The following is a 23,483-nucleotide window of genomic DNA, read 5'->3' on the forward strand; positions in this document are numbered from 1 at the left end:
TCCTCCAGCTCTGTTTTTTTCCCTCAAGACTGCTTTGGCTATTCGGGGTCTTTTGTGTCTCCATACAAATTTTAAGATGATTTGTTCTAGTTCCGTAAAAAATGCCATTGGTAATTTGATAGGGATTGCATTGAATCTGTAGATTGCTTTGGGTAGTACAGTCATTTTCACAGTATTGACTCTTCCAATCCAAGAACATGGTATATCTCTCCATCCGTTGGTATCATCTTTAATTTCTTTCATCAGTGTCTTATAGTTTTCTGCATACAGGTCTTTTGTCTCCCTAGGTAGGTTTATTCCTAGGTATTTTATTCTTTTTGTTGCAATGGTAAATAGGAGTGTTTCCTTAATTTCTCTTTCAGATTTTTCATCATTAGTGTATAGGAATGCAAGAGATTTCTGTTCATTAATTTTGTATCCTGCAACTTTACTGAATTCATTGATTAGCTCTAGTAGTTTTCTGGTGGCATCTTTGGGATTCTCTATGTATAGTATCATGTCATCTGCAAACAATAATAGTTTTACTTCTTCTTTTCCAATTTGTATTCCTTTAATTTCTTTTTCTTCTCTGATTGCTGTGGCTAGGACTTCCAAAACTTTGTTGAATAATAGTGGTGAGACTGAACATCCTTGTCTTGTTCCTGATCTTAGGGGAAATGCTTTCAGTTTTTCACCATTGAGAATGATGTTTGCTGTGGGTTTGTCGTACATGGCCTTTATTATGTTGAGGTAGGTTCCCTCTATGCCCACTTTCTGTAGAGTTTTTATCATAGATGGGTGTTGAATTTTGTCAAAAGCTTTTTCTGCATCTATTGAGATGATCATGTGGTTTTTATTCTTCAACTTGTTAATATGGTGTATCACATTGATTGATTTGCATATATTGAAGAATCCTTGCACCCCTGGGATAAATCCCACTTGATCATGGTGTATGATCCTTTTAGCGTGTTGATGGATTCTGTTTGATAGTATTTTGTTGAGGATTTTTGCATCTATCGTCATCAGTGATATTGGTCTGTAATTTTTTTTTTTTTGTAGTATCTTTGTCTGGTTTTGGTATCGGGGTGATGGTGGCCTCATAGAATGAGTTTGGGAGTGTTCCTTCCTCTGCAATTTTTTGGAAGAGTTTGAGAAGGATGGGTGTTAGCTCTTTTCTAAATGTTTGATAGAATTCACCTGTGAAGCCATCTGGTCCTGGACTTTTGTTTGTTGGAAGATTTTTAATCACAGTTTCAATTTCATTACTTGTGATTGGTCTATTCATATTTTCTATTTCTTCCTGGTTCAGTCTTGGAAGGTTATACCTTTCTAAGAATTTGTCCGTTTCTTCCAGGTTGTCCATTTGATTGGCATAGAGTTGCTTGTATTAGTCTCTTAAGATGCTTTGTATTTCTGCGGTGTCTGTTGTAACTTCTCCTTTTTCATTTCTCATTTTATTGATTTGAGTCCTCTCCCTCTTTTTCTTGATGAGTCTGGCTAATGGTTTATCAATTTTGTTTATCTTCTCAAAGAACCAGCTTTTAGTTTTATTGATCTTTGCTATTGTTTTCTTTGTTTCTATTTCATTTATTTCTGCTCTGTTCTTTATGATTTCTTTCCTTCTGCTAACTTTGGGTTTTGTTTGTTCTTCTTTCTCTAGTTCCTTTAGGTGTAAGGTTAGATTGTTTACTTGAGATTTTTCTTGTTTCTTGAGGTAGGCTTGTATAGCTATAAACTTCCCTCTTAGAACTGCTTTTGCTGCATCCCATAGGTTTTGGATCGTCGTGTTTTCATTGTCATGTGTCTCTAGGTATTTTCTGATTTCCTCTTTGATATCTTCAGTGATCTCTTGGTTATTTAGTAATGTATTGTTTAGCCTCCATGTGTTTGTGTTTTTTACATTTTTTCCCCTGTAATTCATTTCTAATCTCATAGCATTGTGGTCAGAAAAGATTCTTGATATGATTTCAATTTTCTTAAATTTACTGAGCCTTGATTTGTGACCCAGGATGTGATCTATCCTGGAGAATGTTCCATGCACACTTGAGAAGAAAGTGTAATCTGCTGTTTTTGGATGGAATGTCCTATAAATATCAATTAAATCTATCTGGTCTATTTTGTCATTTAAAGCTTGTGTTTCCTTATTAATTTTCTGTCTGGATGATCTGTCCATTGGTGTAAGTGAGGTGTTAAAGTCCCCCACTATTATTGTGTTACTGTCGATTTCCTCTTTTATAGCTGTTAGCAGTTGCCTTATGTGTTGAGGTGCTCCTATGTTGGGTGCATATATATTTATAATTGTTATATCTTCTTCTTGGATTGATCCCCTGATCATTATGTAGTTTCCTTCCTTGTCTCTTGTAACATTCTTTATTTTAAAGTCTATTTTATCTGATATGAGTATAGCTACTCCAGCTTTCTTTTGATTTCCATTTGTATGGAATATCTTTTTCTATCCCCTCACTTTCAGTCTGAATGTGTCCCTAGGTCTGAAGTGGGTCTCTTGTAGACAACATATATATGGGTCTTGTTTTTGTATCCATTCAGCAAGCCTGTGTCTTTTGGTTGGAGCATTTAATCCATTCCTGTTTAGTTTAATTATCGATATGTATGTTCCTATGACCATTTTCTTAATTGCTTTGGGTTTGTTTTTGTAGGTCCTTTTCTTCTCTTGTGTTTCCCACCTAAAGAGAAGTTCCTTTAGCATTTGTTGTAGAGCTCGTTTGGTGGTGCTGAATTCTCTTAGCTTTTGCTTGTCTGTAAATTTTTTGATTTCTCCATCGAATCGGAATGAGATCCTTGCCGGGTAGACTAATCTTGGTTGTACCTTCTTCCCTTTCATCACTTTAAGTATATCATGCCACTCCCTTCTGGCTTGTAGAGTTTCTGCTGAGGAATCAGCTATTAACCTTATTGGAGTTCCCTTGTATGTTATTTGTCGTTTTTCCCTTGCTGCTTTTAATAATTTTTCTTTGTCTTTAATTTTTGCCAATTTGATTACTATGTGTCTCAGCTTGTTTCTCCTTGGGTTTATCCTGTATAGGACTCTGTGCACTTCCTGGACTTGGGTGGCTATTTACTTTCCCACGATAGGGAAGTTTTCGACTATAATCTCTTCAAATATTTTCTCGGGTACTTTCTCTCTCTCTTTTCCTTCTGGGACCCCTATAATGTGAATGTTGTTGCATTTAATGTTGTCCCAGAGGTCTCTTAGGCTGTCTTCATTTCTTTTCATTCCTTTTTCTTTAGTCTGATCTGCAGCAGTGAATTCCACCATTCTGTCTTCCAGGTCACTTATCCGTTCTTTGTTTTTTTTTTTTTTTAAACTTATCCGTTCTTCTCCCTCAGTTACTCTGCTATTGATTCCTTCGAGTGTAGTTTTCATTTCAGTTATTGTATTGTTCATCTCTAGTTTTTTGTTCTTGAATTCTTCTAGGTCTGTGTTAAACATTTCTTGCATGTTCTCGATCTTTGCCTCCATTCTTTTTCCGAGGTCCTGGATCATCTTCACTATCATTATTCTGAATTCTTTTTCTAGAAGGTTGCCTATCTCCATTTAGTTGTTTTTCTGGGGTTTTATCTTGTTCCTTCATCTGGTACATAGCTCTCTGCCTTTTCATCTTGTCTATCTTTCTGTGAATGTGGTGTTTGTTCTGCAGGCTGTAGGACTGTAGTCAAGAAATTTTATTTTTAGGTGAGAAAAATCAACGTTGCAAAAATGCCATTTCTCCTAGATTATTAAATCAGTAGCGTGTAAATTCAGTACAATCCCCAACTATTCCAATAGAATATTCACAACTTAATAAAATCATTCCCAAAATTATTCTAGGAGAATAAACATAGGAGGTGAGCCACATAAATTCTGAAAAAGAACAGAAAGGAAGAGTAAGAATTAGCCTTATAAAATATATTATAAAACTACTAACAGATTATTATAGCAGAAACATACCTGTAGAATTGAAATAGACCCAAGTGTGTATGAGAATTTAGTCTATGATAAAAAGTGGGCATTTCAAATCAGATGGAAAAACAAGACTGAGTGTTCAGTAAGTACTGTTAGAACCACTAGCTTCTTATTTGCAGAAGAAAATTAAGATAACTTTACGTATTCTAATTCCAGATGGAGTAAAGATGTAGATGTTATGAAATAAAACCTTACAGGTGTAAGAACACAGGTGATTTTTTTTTCAGTAATCTTAGGAGTAGAAAAAGACATGACATCAAAACCAGAAATTAGAAAGTGAAGGTGATATGTTTGTGTATGTAATAATTCAGCAGTCCCACACAGCAAAAACCAAAACACAAACCAAAAAAACCCCACAAACTAAATTAAGATACATAACATATGGGAAAAAAAATTTGTAACATATATGACTGTGTTATTACCTGATCCATAAAGAAAAATTGTGAAAGGACATTTGTATGTCATTCATAGAAGAAAAAACAGAAATGGCCAGCACAAATGAAAAGATGGTCAACTACTCAGTAAGCAAATTTAAACTAAAACAAAATTTTCTCACCTATCATGTTAGCGAGGATTGCATTTAGTACTAAGTGTTGGTGAGAGTGTGGGGAAAAGGTACACACAATGCTGGAGGGAATAAAATGTACACTGGACTTTGCTGTAAGATGGTTTGTCAGTATGTATCAAAAATCAGAATGTGTGTGTTCATTGACCCAGAGTTCTTTGCCTAGGAACTTATCCTAAGGAAATATATACACTAATATATATCTCCAAGGATTTTTTTTTTTTAACATCTTTTTTGAAGTATAATTGCTTTACAATGGTGTGTTAGTTTCTGCTTTAAAACAAAGTGAATCAGTTATACATATACATATGTTCCCATATCTCTTCCCTCTTGCATCTCCCTCCCTCCCACCCTCCCTATCCCACCCCTCTAGGTGGTCACAAAGCACCGAGCTGATCTCCCTGTGCTATGCGGCTGCTTCCCACTAGCTATCTGTTTTACATTTGGTAGTGTATATATGTCCATGACACTCTCTCACCCTGTCACATCTCACCCCTCCCCCTCCCCATATCCTCAAGTCCATTCTTTAGTAGGTCTGTGTCTTTATTCCCATCTTGCCACTAGGTTCTCCAAGGATTTTTAATGTAATTTTTATATTAAATAATTGGAAAGAAATTATTAATAAATGTACTTACTTCATTAGGTAATTGATTAAACTACATCCACAGTGGAGTTTTATGTAGTTATTATAAATGATATTGTAGCTCTATACTTGTTGACCTAGAAAAATGTCAATGCAGAGCATTACATAAAAAACATAAGGTCACAAAACAGCATTGATAGTAGAGTCCCATTTTGTGTATTCATTATATCTAGTAGATATTAAAATTTCTGGAATTATACTGATATATGTGTATGTTCCTAAAACAAGGTAGTATCAGTAGTTATCTCTAAGTGGTTGATTCATCAGTGGTTTTCACTTTCTTTTTATTTCTTCGTACTGTCACAGTCTTGTACAGTGATCATGAATTGCTTTTATAATCAGAATAAACAAAACCATTTTCATTAAACATAGCCATTGTAATCTGGTTGTTTTTTGTCTGGAGTGGAGCATAGGTATTTGTGTGTCTCCTACAGCAACTCTTCATGTATAAAAAGGCTCTCTAGTCATTCCATAGTACTCCTATCCACAGAGTAAAGAATCATGATTACTTTTTCTTCATGGTACTTACCTTTTTTAAAAAAAAATCTCTTTCTTTGTAAGAGGCAGTATAGGATAATTCCTGGGATTAAATCCTGGCCCTGCCGCTTACAAATTTGTGACCTCCCTGGGCCAATTTCCTTATTAAAAAAAGGGTTCTTGTGATAATGAAACATTGATTAATACACAGAAAGTATATTCAGAACAATGCCTGGCAGGTAATAAACCCCCCCAAAATATTAGTTACTGTTATTGTTAATCCTTGGACTGTGTCTTACCTATGTACTCTATGTCCCCATTATCTCAGTCTTGTTTTAAAATGAATTTTCTTAATATTTGTTATTCTAAAGAGTGGAAAGACTAGTATAAGTAATCTGTGTGTAACTGTTGGTATATATATGTTATTATAAAAGTTCAGAATTGACATGCAAACTCAGAGTCACATCTCTTACCGACTTTCCTGTGGTTTTCTAATAGGTTTACTCATGGGGTAGCAATACCTTTGGTCAACTTGGGCATTCCGATTTTCCAACAACAGTTCCTCGTCTTGCAAAGGTACTTTAGTGAATTTGATAACTTTTATAGCAACTTATTCCAGAATTCTAAGTTAGAACACTTTATATTTCTCCATTTCTTGTTTTATAAAATTAGGAGAATTGTATACTTGTAAGCTAATAAGTTTGTTATGATGTACATTAAAATTAAAAAAAAAAAGTGAAGCCACTTGTTTTCAGGCTAAATGTTTCCGTTTTTTTGATGTGTTAGTTTATGTTTCTTTTCTGCTTGGCTTCATTGAGTATTCATAGTTTGTTTGTTTTTTAAAGTAAAAATGAACAAGTTCATTCTTTTAAAGCAAATGTTTCTAGCACTGTGATGTTGACTTTTGAGCTTTATACTACCAAATAATGCCTACTCTTTGACTTCTCACCTAAGTCTGACTTTTTTTTTAAGTGTGACTTTTATATAACATTATTTGATGGTTTGTTTTGTTTGTTTTGCTTTTACATACATAGTAGTAAAACCTTTTTGTAACCCTTTTAATTTTCTGTAGGGAAGCTAAAAGCGTAGATAATTTCTTCACTGCTGTGTGAATTGGTTTTAGTTTATGTAATGCTATTCAGAGATTGGTAACTTCTAGTCCCTTTGATGGAGTTTTAGAGGACTGTTTCTCAACCTTTTTTTCTGCCACAACATCCTGCAGAAATACAAAATTCATCAATAGTATTGACTCCTTATATAAGATTTGTTTGTTTTGGGGGGTGTTGTGGGCAGGGAGTAGGCATGATGATAGCCTGGTAGCCTAACAGAATGGAATGTGGAGCGCATGTATTCATAATGTGATTCCGGTATCTCCCCTATCCCAACACATGCTCTTTCCACTGAGAGTAATAGAGACTAAAAAAGGATAGTTACTTCAGTTTCAGGAACATCATTCACATATAAGCTACAGTTAATACATATTCCGCTGATTCATGTATTCAGTGTACACTATGCGTCTATCACTATATAAGACCTTTACATGCTGCCTCTCCTTCCAGTGAACTTAATTTTACTGGGAAGAAAAGACTTAAATAAAACATTAGGGAACAGTTGTTAATTCTAGCTCCAATCGTAAATATTTTCAGCATAAAACATTTTAGTGGTAAGCTATTCAATTTCTGATATTTTATCACAAATAAAAATATGGTAACTCACTGTTCCTTGTTTTCTGTTATTTTAATAAAGTAGAATATACATCTATTCATACTAAGGAAAGTTTTGTAATATAGCATGGAGACGCTGGAAATACAATTTTTATTTGAAATTTTAGAGTCAGACGAGAGAATAGAATTTTTTTTTTTCTTATTTCATGTAATGTCTGAAACATTTATATTAACATATTTCCATACAAATACAAATATAAGATTTTTAGAAATTTCATGTAATGTCTGAGACATTTATATTAACATATTTCCATACATATTTCCATACAAATACAAATATAAGATTTTTAGAAATTTCATGTAATGTCTGAAACATTTATATTAACATATTTCCATACAAATAACCCAATGAAAGTTTAGTATTAGTTGTTTTGTTTGTTTTTTTATACTGCAGGTTCTTATTAGGCATCAATTTTATACACATCACTGTATACATGTCAATACCAATCGCCCAATTCAGCACACCACCATCCCCACCCCACCACAGTTTTCCCCCCTTGGTGTCCATACGTTTGTTCTCTACATCTGTGTCTCAACTTCTGCCCTGCAAACTGGCTCATCTGTACCATTTTTCTAGGTTCCACATACATGCATTAATATACGATATTTGTTTTTCTCTTTCTGACTTACTTCACTCTGTATGACAGTCTCTAGATCCATCCACGTCTCAACAAATGACTCAATTTCGTTCCTTTTTATGGCTGAGTAATATTCCATTGTATATGTGTACCACAACTTCTTTATCCATTCGTCTGTCGATGGGCATTTAGGTTGCTTCCATGACCTGGCTATTGTAAATAGTGCTGCAATGAACATTCGGGGGCATGTGTCTTTTTGAATTACGGTTTTCTCTGGGTATATGCCCCGTAGTGGGATTGCTGGGTCATATGGTAATTCTATTTTTAGTTTTTTAAGGAACCTCCATATTGTTCTCCATAGTGGCTGTATCAATTTACATTCCCACCAACAGTGCAAGAGGGTTCCCTTTTCTCCACACCCTCTCCAGCATTTGTTATTTGTAGATTTTCTGATGATGCCCATTCTAACAGGAGTGAGGTGATACCTCATTGTAGTTTTGATTTGCATTTCTCTAATAATTAGTGATGTTGAGCATCTTTTCATGTGCTTCGTGGCCGTCTGTATGTCTTCTTTGGAGAAATGTCTATTTAGGTCTTCTGCCCATTTTTGGATTGGGGTGTTTGTTTCTTTAATATTGAGCTGCATGAGCTGTTTATATATTTTGGAGATTAATCCTTTGTCCGTTGATTCATTTGCAAATATTTTCTCCCATTCTGAGGGTTGTCTTTTCGTCTTGTTTATGGTTTCCTTTGCTGTGCAAAAGCTTTGAAGTTTCATTAGGTCCCACTTGTTTATTTTTGTTTTTATTTCCATTACTCTAGGAGGTGGATCAAAAAAGATCTTGCTGTGATTTATGTCAAAGAGTGTTCTTCCTATGTTTTCCTCTAAGAGTTTTATAGTGTCCAGTCTTATATTTAGGTCTCTAATCCATTTTGAGTTTATTTTTGTGTATGGTGTTAGGGAGTATTCTAATTTCATTCTTTTACATGTAGCTGTCCAGTTTTCCCAGCACCACTTATTGAAGAGACTGTCTTTTCTCCATTGTATATCTTTGCCTCCTTTGTCATAGATTAGTTGACCATAGGTGCGTGGGTTAATCTCTGGGCTTTCTATCTTGTTCCATTGATCTATGTTTTTGTTTTTGTGCCAGTACCATATTGTCTTGATTACTGTAGCTTTGTAGTATAGTCTGAAGTCAGGGAGTCTGATTCCTCCAGCTCCATTTTTTTCCCTCAAGACTGCTTTGGCTATTCGGGGTCTTTTGTGTCTCCATACAAATTTTAAGATGATTTGTTCTAGCTCTGTAAAAAATGCCGTTGGTAATTTGATAGGGATTGCATTGAATCTGTAGATTGCTTTGGGTAGTATACTCATTTTCACAATGTTGATTCTTCCAATCCAAGAACATGGTATATCTCTCCATCTGTTGGTATCATCTTTAATTTCTTTCATCAGTGTCTTATAGTTTTCTGCATACAGGTCTTTTGTCTCCCTAGGTAGGTTTATTCCTAGGTATTTTATTCTTTTTGTTGCAATGGTAAATGGGAGTGTTTCCATAATTTCTCTTTCAGATTTTTCATCATTAGTGTATAGGAATGCAAGAGATTTCTGTGCATTAATTTTGTATCCTGCAACTTTACCATATTCATTAATTAGCTCTAGCAGTTTTCTGGTGGCAGTTTTAGGATTCTCTATGTATAGTATCATGTCATCCGCAAACAGTGACAGTTTTACTTCTTCTTTTCCAATTTGGATTCCTTTTATTTCTTTTTCTTCTCTGATTGCCGTGGCTAGGACTTCCAGAACTATGTTGAATAATAGTGGTGAGAGTGGACATCCTTGTCTTGTTTTTGATCTTAGAGGAAATGCTTTCAGTTTTTCACCATTGAGAATGATGTTTGCTGTGGGTTTGTCATATATGGCCTTTATTATGTTGAGGTAGGTTCCCTCTATGCCCACTTTCTGGAGAGTTTTTATCATGAATGGGTGTTGAATTTTGTCAAAAGCTTTTTCTGCATCTATTGAGATGATCATATGGTTTTTATTCTTCAATTTGTTAATATGGTGTATCACATTGATTGATTTGCGTATATTGAAGAATCCTTGCATCCCTGGGATAAATCCCACTTGATCGTGGTGTATGATCCTTTTAATGTGTTGTTGGATTCTGTTTGCTAGTATTTTGTTGAGGATTTTTGCATCTATATTCATCAGTGATATTGGTCTGTAATTTTCTTTTTTTGTAGTGTCTTTGTCTGGTTTTGGTATCAGGGTGATGGTGGCCTCATAGAATGAGTTTGGGAGTGTTCCTTCCTCTGCAATTCTTTGGAAGAGTTTGAGAAGGATGGGTGTTAGCTCTTCTCTAAATGTTTGATAGAATTCACCTGTGAAGCCATCTGGTCCTGGACTTTTGTTTGTTGGAAGATTTTTAATCACAGTTTCAACTTCATTACTTGTGATTGGTCTGTTCATATTTTCTGTTTCTTCCTGGTTCAGTCTTGGAAGCTTATACCTTTCTAAGAATTTGTCCATTTCTTCCAGGTTGTCCATTTTATTGGCATAAAGTTGCTTGTAGTAGTCTCTTAGGATGCTTTGTATTTCTGCGGCGTCTGTTGTAACTTCTCCTTTTTCATTTCTGATTTTATTGATTTGAGTCCTCTCCCTCTTTTTCTTGATGAGTCTGGCTAATGGCTTATCAATTTTGTTTATCTTCTCAAAGAACCAACTTTTAGTTTTATTGATCTTTGCTATTGTTTTCTTTGTTTCTATTTCATTTATTTCTGCTCTGATCTTTATGATTTCTTTCCTTCTGCTAACTTTGGGTTTTGTTTGTTCTTCTTTCTCTAGTTTCTTTAGGTGTAAGGTTAGATTGTTTACTTGAGATTTTTCTTGTTTCTTTAGGTAGGCTTGTATAGCTATAAACTTCCCTCTTAGAACCGCTTTTGCTGCATCCCATAGGTTTTGGGTCGTCGTGTTTTCATTGTCATTTGTCTCTAGGTATTTTTTGATTTCCTCTTTGATTTCTTCAGTGATCTCTTGGTTATTTAATAACGTATTGTTTAGCCTCCATGTGTTTGTCTTTTTTATGTTTTTTTCCCTGTAATTCATTTCTAATCTCATAGCGTTGTGGTCAGAAAAGATGCTTGATATGATTTCAATTTTCTTAAATTTACTGAGGCTTGATTTGTGACCCAAGATGTGATCTATCCTGGAGAATGTTCCGTGCGCACTTGAGAAGAACGTGTAATCTGCTGTTTTTGGATGGAATGACCTATATATATCAATTAAATCTATCTGGTCTATTGTGTCATTTAAAGCTTCTGTTTCCTTATTTATTTTCATTTTGGATGATCTGTCCATTGGTGTAAGTGAGGTGTTAAAGTCCCCCACTATGATTGTGTTACTGTCGATTTCCTCCTTTATGGCTGTTAGCAGTTGCCTTATGTATTGAGGTGCTCCTATGTTGGGTGCATATATATTTATAATTGTTATATCTTCTTCTTGGATTGATCCCTGGATCATTATGTAGTGTCCTTCCTTGTCTCTTGTAACATTCTTTATTTTAAAGTCTATTTTATCTGATATGAGTATAGCTACTCCAGCTTTCTTTTGATTTCCATTTGCATGGAATATCTTTTTCCATCCCCTCACTTTCAGTCTGTATGTGTCCCTAGGTCTAAAGTGGGTCTCTTTTAGACAGCATATATATGGGTCTTGTTTTTGTATCCATTCATCCAGTCTATGTCTTTTGGTTGGGGCATTTAATCCGTTCACGTTTAAGGTAATTATCGATATGTATGTTCCTATGACCATTTTCTTAATTGTTTTGGGTTTGCTTTTGTAGGTCCTTTTCTTCTCTTGTGTTTCCCACTTAGAGAAGTTCCTTTAGCATTTGTTGTAGAGCTGGTTTGGTGGTGCTGAATTCTCTTAGCTTTTGCTTGTCTGTAAAGCTTTTGATTTCTCCATCAAATCTAAATGAGATCCTTGCCGGGTAGAGTAATCTTGGTTGTAGGTTCTTCCCTTTCATCACTTTAAGTATATCATGCCACTCCCTTCTGGCTTGCAGAGTTGCTGCTGAGAAATCAGCTGTTAACCTTATGGGAGTTCCCTTGTATGTTATTTGTCGTTTTTCCCTTGCTGCTTTCAATAATTTTTCTTTGTCTTTAATTTTTGCCACTTTGATTACTATGTGTCTCGGCGTGTTTCTCCTTGGGTTTATTCTGTATGGGACTCTCTGCGCTTCCTGGACTTGGGTGGCTATTTCCTTTCCCATGTTAGGGAAGTTTTCGACTATAATCTCTTCAAATATTTTCTCTGGTCCTTTCTCTATCTCTTCTCCTTCTGGGACCCCTATAATGCAAATGTTGTTGCGTTTAATGTTGTCCCAGAGGTCTCGTAGGCTGTCTTCATTTCTTTTCATTCTTTTTTCTTTAGTCTGTTCCGCAGCAGTGAATTCCACCATTCTGTCTTCCAGGTCACTTATCCGTTCTTCTGCCTCAGTTATTCTGCTATTGATTCCTTCTAGTGTAGTTTTCATTTCAGTTATTGTATTGGTCATCTCTGTTTGTTTGTTCTTTAATTCTTCTAGGTCTTTGTTAATCATTTCTTGCATCTTCTCAATCTTTGCCTCCATTCTTATTCCGAGGTCCTGGATCATCTTCACTATCATTATTCTGAATTCTTTTTCTGGAAGGTTGCCTATCTCCACTTCATTTAGTTGTTTTTCTGGGGTTTTTTCTTGTTCCTTCATCTGGTACATAGCCCTCTGCCTTTTCATCTTCTCTATCTTTCTGTAACTGTGGTTTTTGGTCCACAGGCTGCAGGATTGTAGTTTTTCTTGCTTCTCGAGAGAATAGAATTTGTTATAAGGTTTTAGTTTCATTACTCTTTAACTGTGCGTATGAAAATACAACATCATTATTTTGGTGTTTATTTGGGGGAAGGGTGAGAAGAACATTTTGAAGTCATTTTAATTAATATGTGAATTAAAGTCAAGGCAGAGTGAGATCTGAATTAGTTTTGATTAGAGACTAAGAAGACGACTCTTGGGCTTCCCTGGTGGCACAGTGGTTGAGAATCTGCCTGCCAATGCAGGGGACACGGGTTCGAGCCCTGGTCTGGGAAGATCCCACATGCCGTGGAGCAACTAGGCCCGTGAGCCACAACTACTGAGCCTGCACGTCTGGAGCCTGTGCTCCTCAACAAGAGAGGCCGTGATAGTGAGAGGCCCGCGCACCACGATGAAGAGTGGCCCCCACTTGCCGCAACTAGAGAAAGCCCTCGCACAGAAACGAAGACTCAACACAGCCATAAATAAATAAACAAATAAATAAAGGAGTTGCTTTAAAAAAAAAAAAAAAGAAGGCGACTCTTTCCTCCTTCAAAAATTTTAATTCATTCTTTGCAAAACCAACAGGAAGTCAGTTATTTGGATAGCCTGAATTTGAGAAGATAATGTCATGCCGGAAGAGGATAACTATAAAGTAGTGGAGACGTGTGTGTGCGCGCTCACACACACACACACACACACATTCACCCAATCACCTAAGATTTGAACCCTATCTAGACACAGAGAATCTAACAGATTAGAAGTTTTTTGCTTATTGTTTTACGAGTCATGGCTGAAGCTGGGTCTGCAGGTTGGGGCAGTAGTTTTCATTAGCAGAACACTTCCTTCAAATGAAACCTTAGGCAGAATCCCCTACATAAAACAGATAACTGTGGAACTATTTTAGTTGAAGGATGGAGGTGGGTGGGGGCAAAACCCTGGCACCTGCCTTTCCATGGTGGTTCCTGAATCACTGCGTGGAATGCTAAGGTTTGAAAACCATTGATTTAAGGCAGTGGTTCTCAAACTTTTGCATACATCAGAATCACCTGGAGAGCTTGTCACAGCAGGTTGCCCGGTCGGACCCCCAGTAGCAATGTGGGCTGAGTGTGCATTTCTCACATGTTCCTAGATGATTGCTGCTGCTGCTGCTGCAGAGACTACTCGTTGAGCACCACTGGTCTAGGGGATCCATGTAGATGGGCTTCTAAGGGGTCCTGCCTGTCTCAGCATCCTGGGACACAGTGAAGTCACATCAGAGAGGTAGTGAGTTCCAAGTGGGAAAACAACTTTAGCACCCACGGGTTTAGTTGGCCAGGATGGAATTTAGCCTTGTTAGATTTTCTTTTCACCTTGATTTTTGTGCACGTAGCAGAATATGTATGGACAAAGGTGTGTCCTAGCTGTCAGAATAGGGCTCTAGAAGTTTCTGGGCCTTTGTAGTACAAGCTGAGTCTGTGGCAACTTCCAAAAATAACAATGAAAAAATCAAATCTATGGTTTTATCTTTTTAAATTTCAATTTTTCAGTTTTTTATAAAACAGTCCAGTTCTAAATTTACAGGCTGAACAAGGGTTCCTTCTCACTCCTGCATCTGTTCTGCAGTTAATCAGGTACATTGCTGGGTGAGTTTTGCTGTCTTGAGATGTGACTGACTTTGTACTCCACCTGTTCAAGTAACTTAACATTCCATTTCCCGTGGATTTGGAGTTCCATCAGATTCCTTCATCTCGGACAGACAATGTCCTCCTGTCGTTGCAGGTGAACAGTGAAAATGGAGTCTGGAGTGTAGCTGCAGGCCAGGATTATTCCCTGTTTTTAGTGGATACCGAAGACTTCCAGCCTGGATTATGTTACAGTGGCCGGCAGGACCCGACAGAAGGTGACAACCTTCCAGAGAATCACAGTGGTACTAAGACTCCAATACTTCTCTCCTGTAGTAAGGTGAACAGGAATTGGATCCTAAGGCCCACATTCTATAACACATGAGAAATCTTTTGTTTCTGTTGCTTTTGTATGGTATGCCTATTATTAAGTGTCTCTGACTAATGTATTTAAAATTGCAAACCAACTTGCCATCCCCCTTCTCTCCTTATCTCCTTTTCCTGCCTTATTTCTCTCCACAGTGCATATCATCATCTCACACACTGTATAGTTTACTTATTTTGTCTATTGTCTGTCTTCCCTTACTGTAAGGTTCGTAAGAGTAGGGATTTTAGGCTCTCTCATTTACTGTTGGATCCTCATAGTAAATATTTCTATAAATATTTGTTGAATTAACAGCCTCACATAGGGATATTAAAATACATATTTCACAGCGAAGTCTTCTGACTGTGTTCATGGAGTCCTCAGAGATGAATCAGAATAGAAATTGAATAGATGAGTTTTTAACTGTAAGTGGGAAGTAAAAATTGCAGGGGCCTGAGGTGGGCTCGTGGCAGACCTGACAGGCCACAAACAGTGCTCTGTTTCCCATCACCTCCCCTCTTTTCTTAGCTTTTCATTTTGTTTACTACTGTTTATTCATTTTTCCTTTGTTGATCTGAATTTCTTTGCTTTCCTACTTCTTACCTCTTTTTCATAAACATAAAACCATTGGTCTGTTTCTGGTTTTCTTTTTCCCCACTTCAGTAACTCACACCCTCAAAGTGATACACTGCAAGGAAATTAACCCTCAAAGCTAGTACATTCTGGATTTTTTATTCTTACTGACTAATATATCCTATGGATTGTTTTTTATCCTTTGTGTTTGTTTTTCTAGCTAAATATGTAAGCTCTGAATGTATATAGGGGTGAGATCTTTCTTGCTAAAGGTAACACTGGCCAAGATTTGGCTCTTGACCTATATTAGAGTGTTATTCCAGACATACTAATTGACTCTCTGTAGTTCTTGGCCCTGACTCCACATTCCTCATTAAAGATTCCACAGTCCAGATAAAGGATGAAATAGGTTGATGAAAGGGATGAGGCTCAATATGTGTCTTTAGTTACCATGGGCTGTTAATAGTCTATTGGCCTGCAGCTTGGTTGCCTAGTTTAATAGGGATATGTGACAGAAGGCATCAAATGTTTTTATTCAGTGGTGTCATGAATAAATGACAAAATCCCCTTTTAAAGAAAACCCCTTTCTGTTGTACTTTTAAAAGATAGCACCTAGATCCTTGATATTTTGGCATACAGCATAGAGATCCTCTCTGCTCTCATCTGTTTCATGCAAAAAGGGGTCCTGAGACATGTGTCTGTATCATTTGGATGTTTGTATATTTAGAGGGTCTGTGGTTCTAACCACATGTAAAATGAAATAAAAGGTATTGTGGAAATAAATAATAGTATAGATGTATATAGTTATATATAGATCATGATATAGGTGTATAACAACAATGTACTAGTAAACCAGCCCTAAAAATCAAAATAAAACCAAAAGCTCTGATTTATAGTGTTTTCCAATTTTTTCTGGTAATTTCCCTATTGCCACTTTCAAACTACTAACGATTTAATAGGCAACTTGCTGCAGAATTCCTGCATTGGCTCTCATCAGCTGATATGAGCCAACTTCAGTGCCCAAATTGCTACTAATAAATCATATTTTATCTTTAATCTTTTTCTTTTCCTGTTTTAGCTTGGATATATAAGCAGAGTGACAGCAGGAAAAGACAGCTATCTAGCCTTGGTGGACAAAAACATTATGGGTTATATTGCCAGTCTCCATGAGTTGGCTACTACAGAAAGACGGTTCTATTCAAAACTAAGTGATATCAAGTCTCAGATTCTGAGGCCTCTTCTCAGTTTAGGTAAGTAGAACCTCCCCCCTCCCCCCTTTCCACCCACTCAATTATCAGGACTCTTGTTTTATCTGTTTTTTCTATATCACAAATAAAGAAAACTTTTTTTTTTTTAAAGTATTTGTTTATTTATTTATTTATTATTATGGCTGTGTTGGGTCTTCGTTTCTGTGCGAGGGCTTTCTCTAGTTGTGGCAAGCGGGGGCCACTCTTCATCGCAGTGCGCGGGCCTCTCACTATCGCGGCCTCTCGTTGCGGAGCACAGGCTCCAGACGCGCAGGCTTAGTAATTGCGGCTCACGGGCCCAGTCGCTCCGCGGCATGTGGGATCTTCCCAGACCAGGGCTCGAACCCGTGTCCCCTGCATTGGCAGGCAGATTCTCAACCACTGCGCCACCAGGGAAGCCCAAGAAAACTTTTTGAGTTGTACTCTTTTCCTTTCTTTCCAGTCTCTTCTTTTGTTCACAGGTAGTCAACAACTTACAAACTATTTCCACTTTGCCAATAACCCAGCTGCCCCTATCCTTCCACCCCCAGAGCTCCTTTCACTTGTGGAAGTAGAAAAATGGAGCTTTCAGAAGATTCATGGCAGAGAAGCAGAACAACTTTGGGAAAGTTGATCCTAGGAGTCAGACTTCTAAACAACACTTCTAGCCCCGCTAGTCCTAAGATACCTTACGTTATATGCTACCCAAATTTTTCATTTTCTTTGTTCTGGTTCTTAGAATTTTATCAAGTAGAACTTCATTTGGATTTAGAAGTAGTCTCTAAAAATGTGGATAACTGTAAGAGTGTTAAGGGTCTTACCCAACATTAGCAGGAATTGATTAAATCTGGTCCCTTTTCTTAGCTGTAATCAGTTACAAGAGAGATTGAAGGTAAGGAGATAATATGGGGAAAATAGATTGCAGTAGTCCTAGATGGGGTGCTACTGTCCAGATATACTAGGGTATAGTATATAGACCCCTCTTGGGGTATCGAGGAGGTTAGAAAGGAATGCAAAATGGAGATGGGGGTGGGCTGTTAAAGGTTAACTTCCCGTAGTTCAAAAACTTTTCAAGGTTTGGCCCTACACTCAGAAGATGGACAGGATGTTTTTTTTTTCTCTTTCTTTCTCCTGAACTCCTTGACCCCCTGTATGGACACAGAATTCAGACCAATACTGTAGTACTTAAATTCTGCCTTGTTCGTACATCATTTTTCCACTTTAAGGTGACGTTGGCTTGTGTAGGTCAGCCCATTATTTTTAATGGGAAAATGTCTACTTTTCTTTTTTTTTCTTTTTCCTTTTTATTGGAGTATAGTTGCTTTTACTCATTTATTTTTTTTTAATTGGAGTATAGTTGCTTTTCTATTTTTCAAACACCTAACTTATAGTCTTTCCAAATTCAATCCCTTTGTAAGTTGGGGACTATCTGCATTTGTTTTTGTTTTTAATATGTTTTGCTTTTTTAAATGTTGTAGAGTTCCTGTTCTATAAATTCCCCTCCAGTGGGTAGGCTCAACACCCCAGGACTTTGACAAGGGATAGGAAACAATCAATCCAAGCTGGAAGCTTCCTGGATTGCTCTGAAAGGAAAGTGAAACTTGCCCTTTTCCTGTTCTGATTCCTGATTTCTTTGTTGGTTTTAGCTGGTCTGCTCATCAGCCTCACTGCTTAGAGAAAAGTCCTACGAATTGGGAGCTTTGGACTGGGAAAGCAATAATCTCCTGATGCTCTCTATAAAGTTAAGAGTGACCAAGGCAGTCTGATTTTTGGATTGCTCTGTCTGCAGTGAAGGGTTGGGCTTGTCCAAGGGACAAGTAGAGCAGAAGTCAGTACAGAAGTTGAAAATGTTAACCAAGATATAGCTATGGAAGTGAGTTTAATTCCTGGCTGTCACTAACCAGTTGTGTGAAATTAGATAATTCACTTCCTTTCTCTTGGCCTTAGATGACTTATCTTCAAAATGAGAGGAGAGTTGGATTAGCACAGTGGTTCTCAAATTTGGCTGGTCTTCAGAATTACTAGAAGGCACTTTAAAAAAAAAAAAAAATCCAATCGGGGGATCTTAACTCTGACCTACTGAGTCAGAATCTGTAGGGTCCTGTGAATGTTTTTTTTTTTTTTTTAAATATTTATTTATTTATTTATTTTTGGCTGCATTGGGTCTTCGTTGCTGCGAATGGGCTTTCTCTAGTTGCTGTGAGCTGGGGCTTCTCTTCGTTGTGGTGCACGAGCTTCTCATTGAGGTGGCTTCTCTTGTTGTGGAGCACAGGCTCTAGGCACGCGGGCTTCAGCAGTTGTGGCCCGTGGGCTCTAGAGCACAGTCTCAGTAGTGGCGCACGGGCTTACTTGCTCCGCAGCATGTGGGATCTTCCCGGACCAGGGCTCGAACCCGTGTCGCCTGCATTGGCAGGCGGATTCTTAACCACTGCGCCACCAGGGAAGTCCCCCTGTGAATGTTTTTAACAGGTTCCTCAAATGACTGGATACTGTGGTCTCTGAATTTGCTTTTTTTTTTTTTTTAAACACTGATTATTTAGGTTCCATAGTTGAGAGTACATCTCAACATGTTAAGTATTTTTAGAAGAGGGAAATTCGTAATCTTGGTCATGAAAATGTATTCAGATAATGAATCTTTAAGTTATGTTATCATCATCATCATCATTTTGTTCCAGAAAATTTGGGCACTGCAAGTGCAGTCCAGCTGTTGCAGGAGGTGGCAAGCCGGTTCAGCAAGCTGTGTTACCTAATTGGTCAACATGGAACCTCACTGAGCAGCTTCCTTCAGGGGATAAAGGAAGCCAGGAGTTTGGTCATCCTGAAGCATGCAAGTCTCTTCTTGGATAGTTATACAGAGCAAGTATCCAGTCTCGTGTCATGTTCAGTCTCTGCAGGGTTATTCTGCCAAGGAGAACAGCTCCTTAATCAGAAGAGACTAGATTAGGGAGAGTGCTATAAGGTAATAGAAATTGCAAAGCAGCGTTTTAATCTTAAGACAACTATAGTTCTGCATCGCTAAAATTTTAGTTTGCTCTAGGAGGGGAAAAAAGATTTCAATATAATGCATTCTCAGATTTCCTTCTGTATTCTAGCAGAATGATTGACAGTGTACTTAGTTTACAAAAAAGTATTATAATAAATATGGTTCTTTAGAGAACAGTTTTGTTTCCTGAAGTAAATTATACTAAAATTTGAGGAAATAGGTAACTAAACAATTATTTTAAGACCAACTGTTGATTGTAAATATGGAGCTCTTCCAGTGCCTGCTTTTCACTGTTGTGTACATGGAGAGTTTAAAGACCAAACCATCTTTAAAATAAAGATATTTTTGTAATAAAACCTAAGATAGTGATCCAAGGTTCTTTTCATGTTTTTCAAGTAAAATATCCCAACTGTATTTGAAATTTTAAGTATTTCTCACTTTTTCTTATGTGAGGCATAATTTAAGTGTTATTTTAATGTATATTAGGTCCTGCTGTTGATCTGAAGTGTAGATTTTAAAGTCACCCATAATCCTACCACCAGAAATAACCATTGTTAATAATCTTAGTGTATCTCCTTTCAGACTTAGGCATATATGTGCAGATAGATGTATGTGATTTTAGTTCTAAGCAAAATTGAATATATTTGAAGCTATGGTCTGGGAGGAAATACCCTGATTAGAGTCTTTTAAGTCATCATATTTCAGATATAAAAAAAGTAGCATAATTTGGTACGAATTTACTTTTTTAAACTAGATTTTTGTCTGTGTGAAAGTTTAGCTTTTACTAGTATTAATTTTTCTTTTTTGACTTGTACAGATCTCATAATGTATTTCTTCTTTTTCTGCTCTGATATGTCAGGACTTATGCTTGGAAATGCTTTTATTTTGATACCTTGGGCTTTTTTTTTTTTAATGTAATAATGTATTCATATAGATCAGGCAAGTAAAAATATCTTGATTTATGAATTTTTAAAATTATTTTTAATTGTGGTAAAATACACATAACATAAAATTTACCACTGTAACCATTTTTAAGTGTTCAGTACCTTGGGCTGGTTTTAGTAGGAATTTGCCTTCTCTCTCAAAGTCAGTTGATTCCATTTGCCGACCCAGGAGTGTGAAAGAAATGTACATGGTGCAAAGCAGTATTTCAAGACTTATTCTTTAACTGTACATCAATACTTAACCAACATTTTCTAACCCTTTTTCACTTAAGCTCTTTTAACATATTTTCTTACCTTCTCTATTGTTTATTTCTGAAGACTTAATTGGGAAACCTAAACAGAAGATTAGAGAAAATTTTTATTAAAAATCCAACAATTTTAGTCATCTTTTCTCATGTTTGTTAAGTTACCAAAGTAAAATCTTCCAAGTAAATTCTAGCATCTTCTGCATAACTTTAGGCGTTTTAAAAAAATTCCTATTAACATCTTTACTGAAATGGCTTTTTTCTCCTGACTGTTGTGATCATGTAACCTGCCCTTCTCTTCAGTCCTTTACAGTTCATGAATGTTAGCATCACAAAAGTTCTGAAACTCGCTGATGAGATTCCAAGAAGTATCTATTCCAGATGCATGTTCAAAAACTCTGAAGAGCAAATTTACTTTTTAACACTAATATACATGTGTTTTCTTTTTTGCTCAAGGTATTGCACATCTATTACAAATTTCCTGGTTATGGGAGGATTCCAGCTTCTTGCTAAGCCTGCCATGTAAGCAAATACATACTTTACAGTTATTATTCTAACAACCAAAGATCATGTTCTATAGCATTCTGTGTTTTTGAGTGCCCAGGAAAAGCTTTGACTTGGTCCTTTTGCCAAACAAATCAAAATGTAGACTTTCACTAAATCTTATAAAAGATAGGTGTTATTAGCTCCTTATTATCATTGGAAGTAGCATGGTATTGAAAAAGCCGCAGGATCTGGGTCCTTCTTTACTGCTACCACTGATTATCCCCAAGACTTTGGACAGCTCTCCTCACCAAACTGAGCCTAACTTTTTTTCTCTGAAAAATGGGAATGTTCTCTCCCCAGTTGTGAGGAACAAATATTTATGCGATGGTACAGAGAAAAGTGCAGAGTGTTGCACAAATGCAAAGTTTTCGCATTTAGTCTCTGGATAAGTAATAAATATAAAAGCCCCTTGCGTGAGCCGGTCATTCTGAACTGTGTGGTTTCTCAACAAGTGTTGACCTAGCAAGAAAGGCAGGTTTAAAAAATCAATTATATTTTAATAGTAAACATTTCAAATATATACTCACAACCAAGATTTAAGTTTAAACCCAGATGTCAGTGTTTTGCCATGTTTGCTTTTGATCTTATATCCTAATAGAAAGAATAGTAATGACCGTGTCTCATTTCTGGTTTTAAAGGGAATGCTTTTAATATTTCACCATTCAACATGATTGCCTTAGGTTTTTGGTAAATATTATTTATAGGGTTAAACAGCTCCCTTCTAAAACTTGAAGAGCAATTGATTTTTTAAAAATGTTAAATATCCTTGAGTTCCCAAGGTAAATTCAGTGCTCTTTATGTATTAGTTTTTTAATACATTTCTGGATTCAATTTGCTAATATTTAAGATGTTTGCATTTATGTGAATATGATGTTTTCCTTCTCTTCTGAACTTGCCCAGTTTTGGTAAGAGAATTGTAGTAGTAATTATAAAATGAGTTAGGGAGCTTCCTCTCTTTTTCTATCTTTTTCTATCAAAGTACAGATCAGGATTATCTGTACTTTGAAGATTTGGTAGAAATCATCTGTTAAAAAGCATGGTCTTCATGGGAGCATTTACTGTAGGGAGTTTTTAAGCTACTATTTAGTTTTTTTAATGAATAGGTCTGTTCAAGTCTTTATTTCTTCTTTCAGCTTTAATTGTTTATACTTTTCTGGAAAATTGTTTCAAATTTATTGGCATAATATTTTTATCATTGTCTTAAGATGTGTTCACCTCTATAATTTGTTGTAGCTCCTATTTTTCATCCCTATTATTATTTATTTGAGCCTTTTATTTTTTTATCTTGGTCAGTCTTGTCAGCAGTTTACCCTTTTTTGTTACTCTTTTCAAAGATTAAGCTGTAATTAATCCTTTCCTTTCTTTGTTTTCTGTTTCACTAATTTCTGTTTTTTATTTCCTTCTACTTTCTTCATGTTCACCTCTTCATGTCTTCCAACTTCATGAGTTTAGCATTTAGTTCATTAATTTTTCAATCTTTTAATTTTTCTAAAGTACTCATCTAAGGCTATAAATTTCCCTCTAAGTGTTGCTTTAGCTGTATGTAAAAAGTTTTGATCCATTTTGTTTTTGTAGTCATTCAGTTCTAAATATTTCTCTGATTTCCATCATGATTTGACTCATGTCACGTGCTCATTCATTTCCAAAATAGAGGGGTTTGGCCTTCATTTTTTTAATGACAGGTTAAAGAGTGTTATATTTTAAACTTATGTAGTAATTTTTAAATCCTTGATCTTGCTATTTTGTTTAATATTAATATTTTGACACCGCTTTCTATTCTTTTACTTTTTAGCCCTTCTGTAATGTAACCTTCCTCTAGTATTTCAGAGTCGAGTTCTCAAGGGTTGACCTGATTCCTTGTTAGAGCAGCTAAAGCAAATGACATAAGTGAAAGCCTCTTGCGAGAGCCTGGACAGGTGGAAAGCAATTAATGAACTCTGGGTGACTCTGAGCTATGGAAGCAGATATTAAGTTTGGATTTGGACAGCATTTCCTAAGCAGTGGTTCATGAACCCCAGGGTTTTGCATAGTTAAAGGCAGTAATAACATTTTTTTAACTTCTACTTACAAAATCAGTAATTTAAGTTACTTTAAGGTATTCATTTAAAAAGAGAACACTTTGAGAATCTCTAGAGTATAGCTAGTGAGCCCATGGGCAGTTAGTGAATCTGCCTAAGCTTTCATCACTTAGCTGGTTTATCACTTAGCCATTCACCTCAGGCTAGCCTGGTGGTTTGAT

The 23,483-nt window shown here is 36.3% G+C and overlaps 1 protein-coding gene across 6 annotated transcripts in view; it reads left to right on the forward strand.

Moving 5' to 3' along the window:
- The window catches only part of ALS2 (alsin Rho guanine nucleotide exchange factor ALS2), a 93,436-nt gene that overhangs the window by 31,658 nt on the left and 38,295 nt on the right, over positions 1-23,483 (forward strand). For 4 of the 6 annotated variants that reach the window (XM_068544651.1, XM_068544653.1, XM_068544650.1 and 1 more), the window contains 5 exons: positions 6,127-6,204; positions 14,521-14,703; positions 16,379-16,550; positions 19,202-19,382; positions 21,155-21,220. In XM_068544651.1, coding sequence (XP_068400752.1) covers positions 6,127-6,204; positions 14,521-14,703; positions 16,379-16,550; positions 19,202-19,382; positions 21,155-21,220 — 680 coding nt within the window. Of the gene's footprint in view, positions 1-6,126; positions 6,205-14,520; positions 14,704-16,378; positions 16,551-19,201; positions 19,486-21,154; positions 21,221-23,483 lie in introns of those variants that run through there. The other 2 variants (XM_068544655.1, XR_011074131.1) reach the window with 2 other exon arrangements.

Source organism: Eschrichtius robustus, chromosome 5 (genome assembly GCF_028021215.1).
Source record: "Eschrichtius robustus isolate mEscRob2 chromosome 5, mEscRob2.pri, whole genome shotgun sequence".
In the NCBI taxonomy this organism is placed as follows: domain Eukaryota; kingdom Metazoa; phylum Chordata; class Mammalia; order Artiodactyla; family Eschrichtiidae; genus Eschrichtius; species Eschrichtius robustus.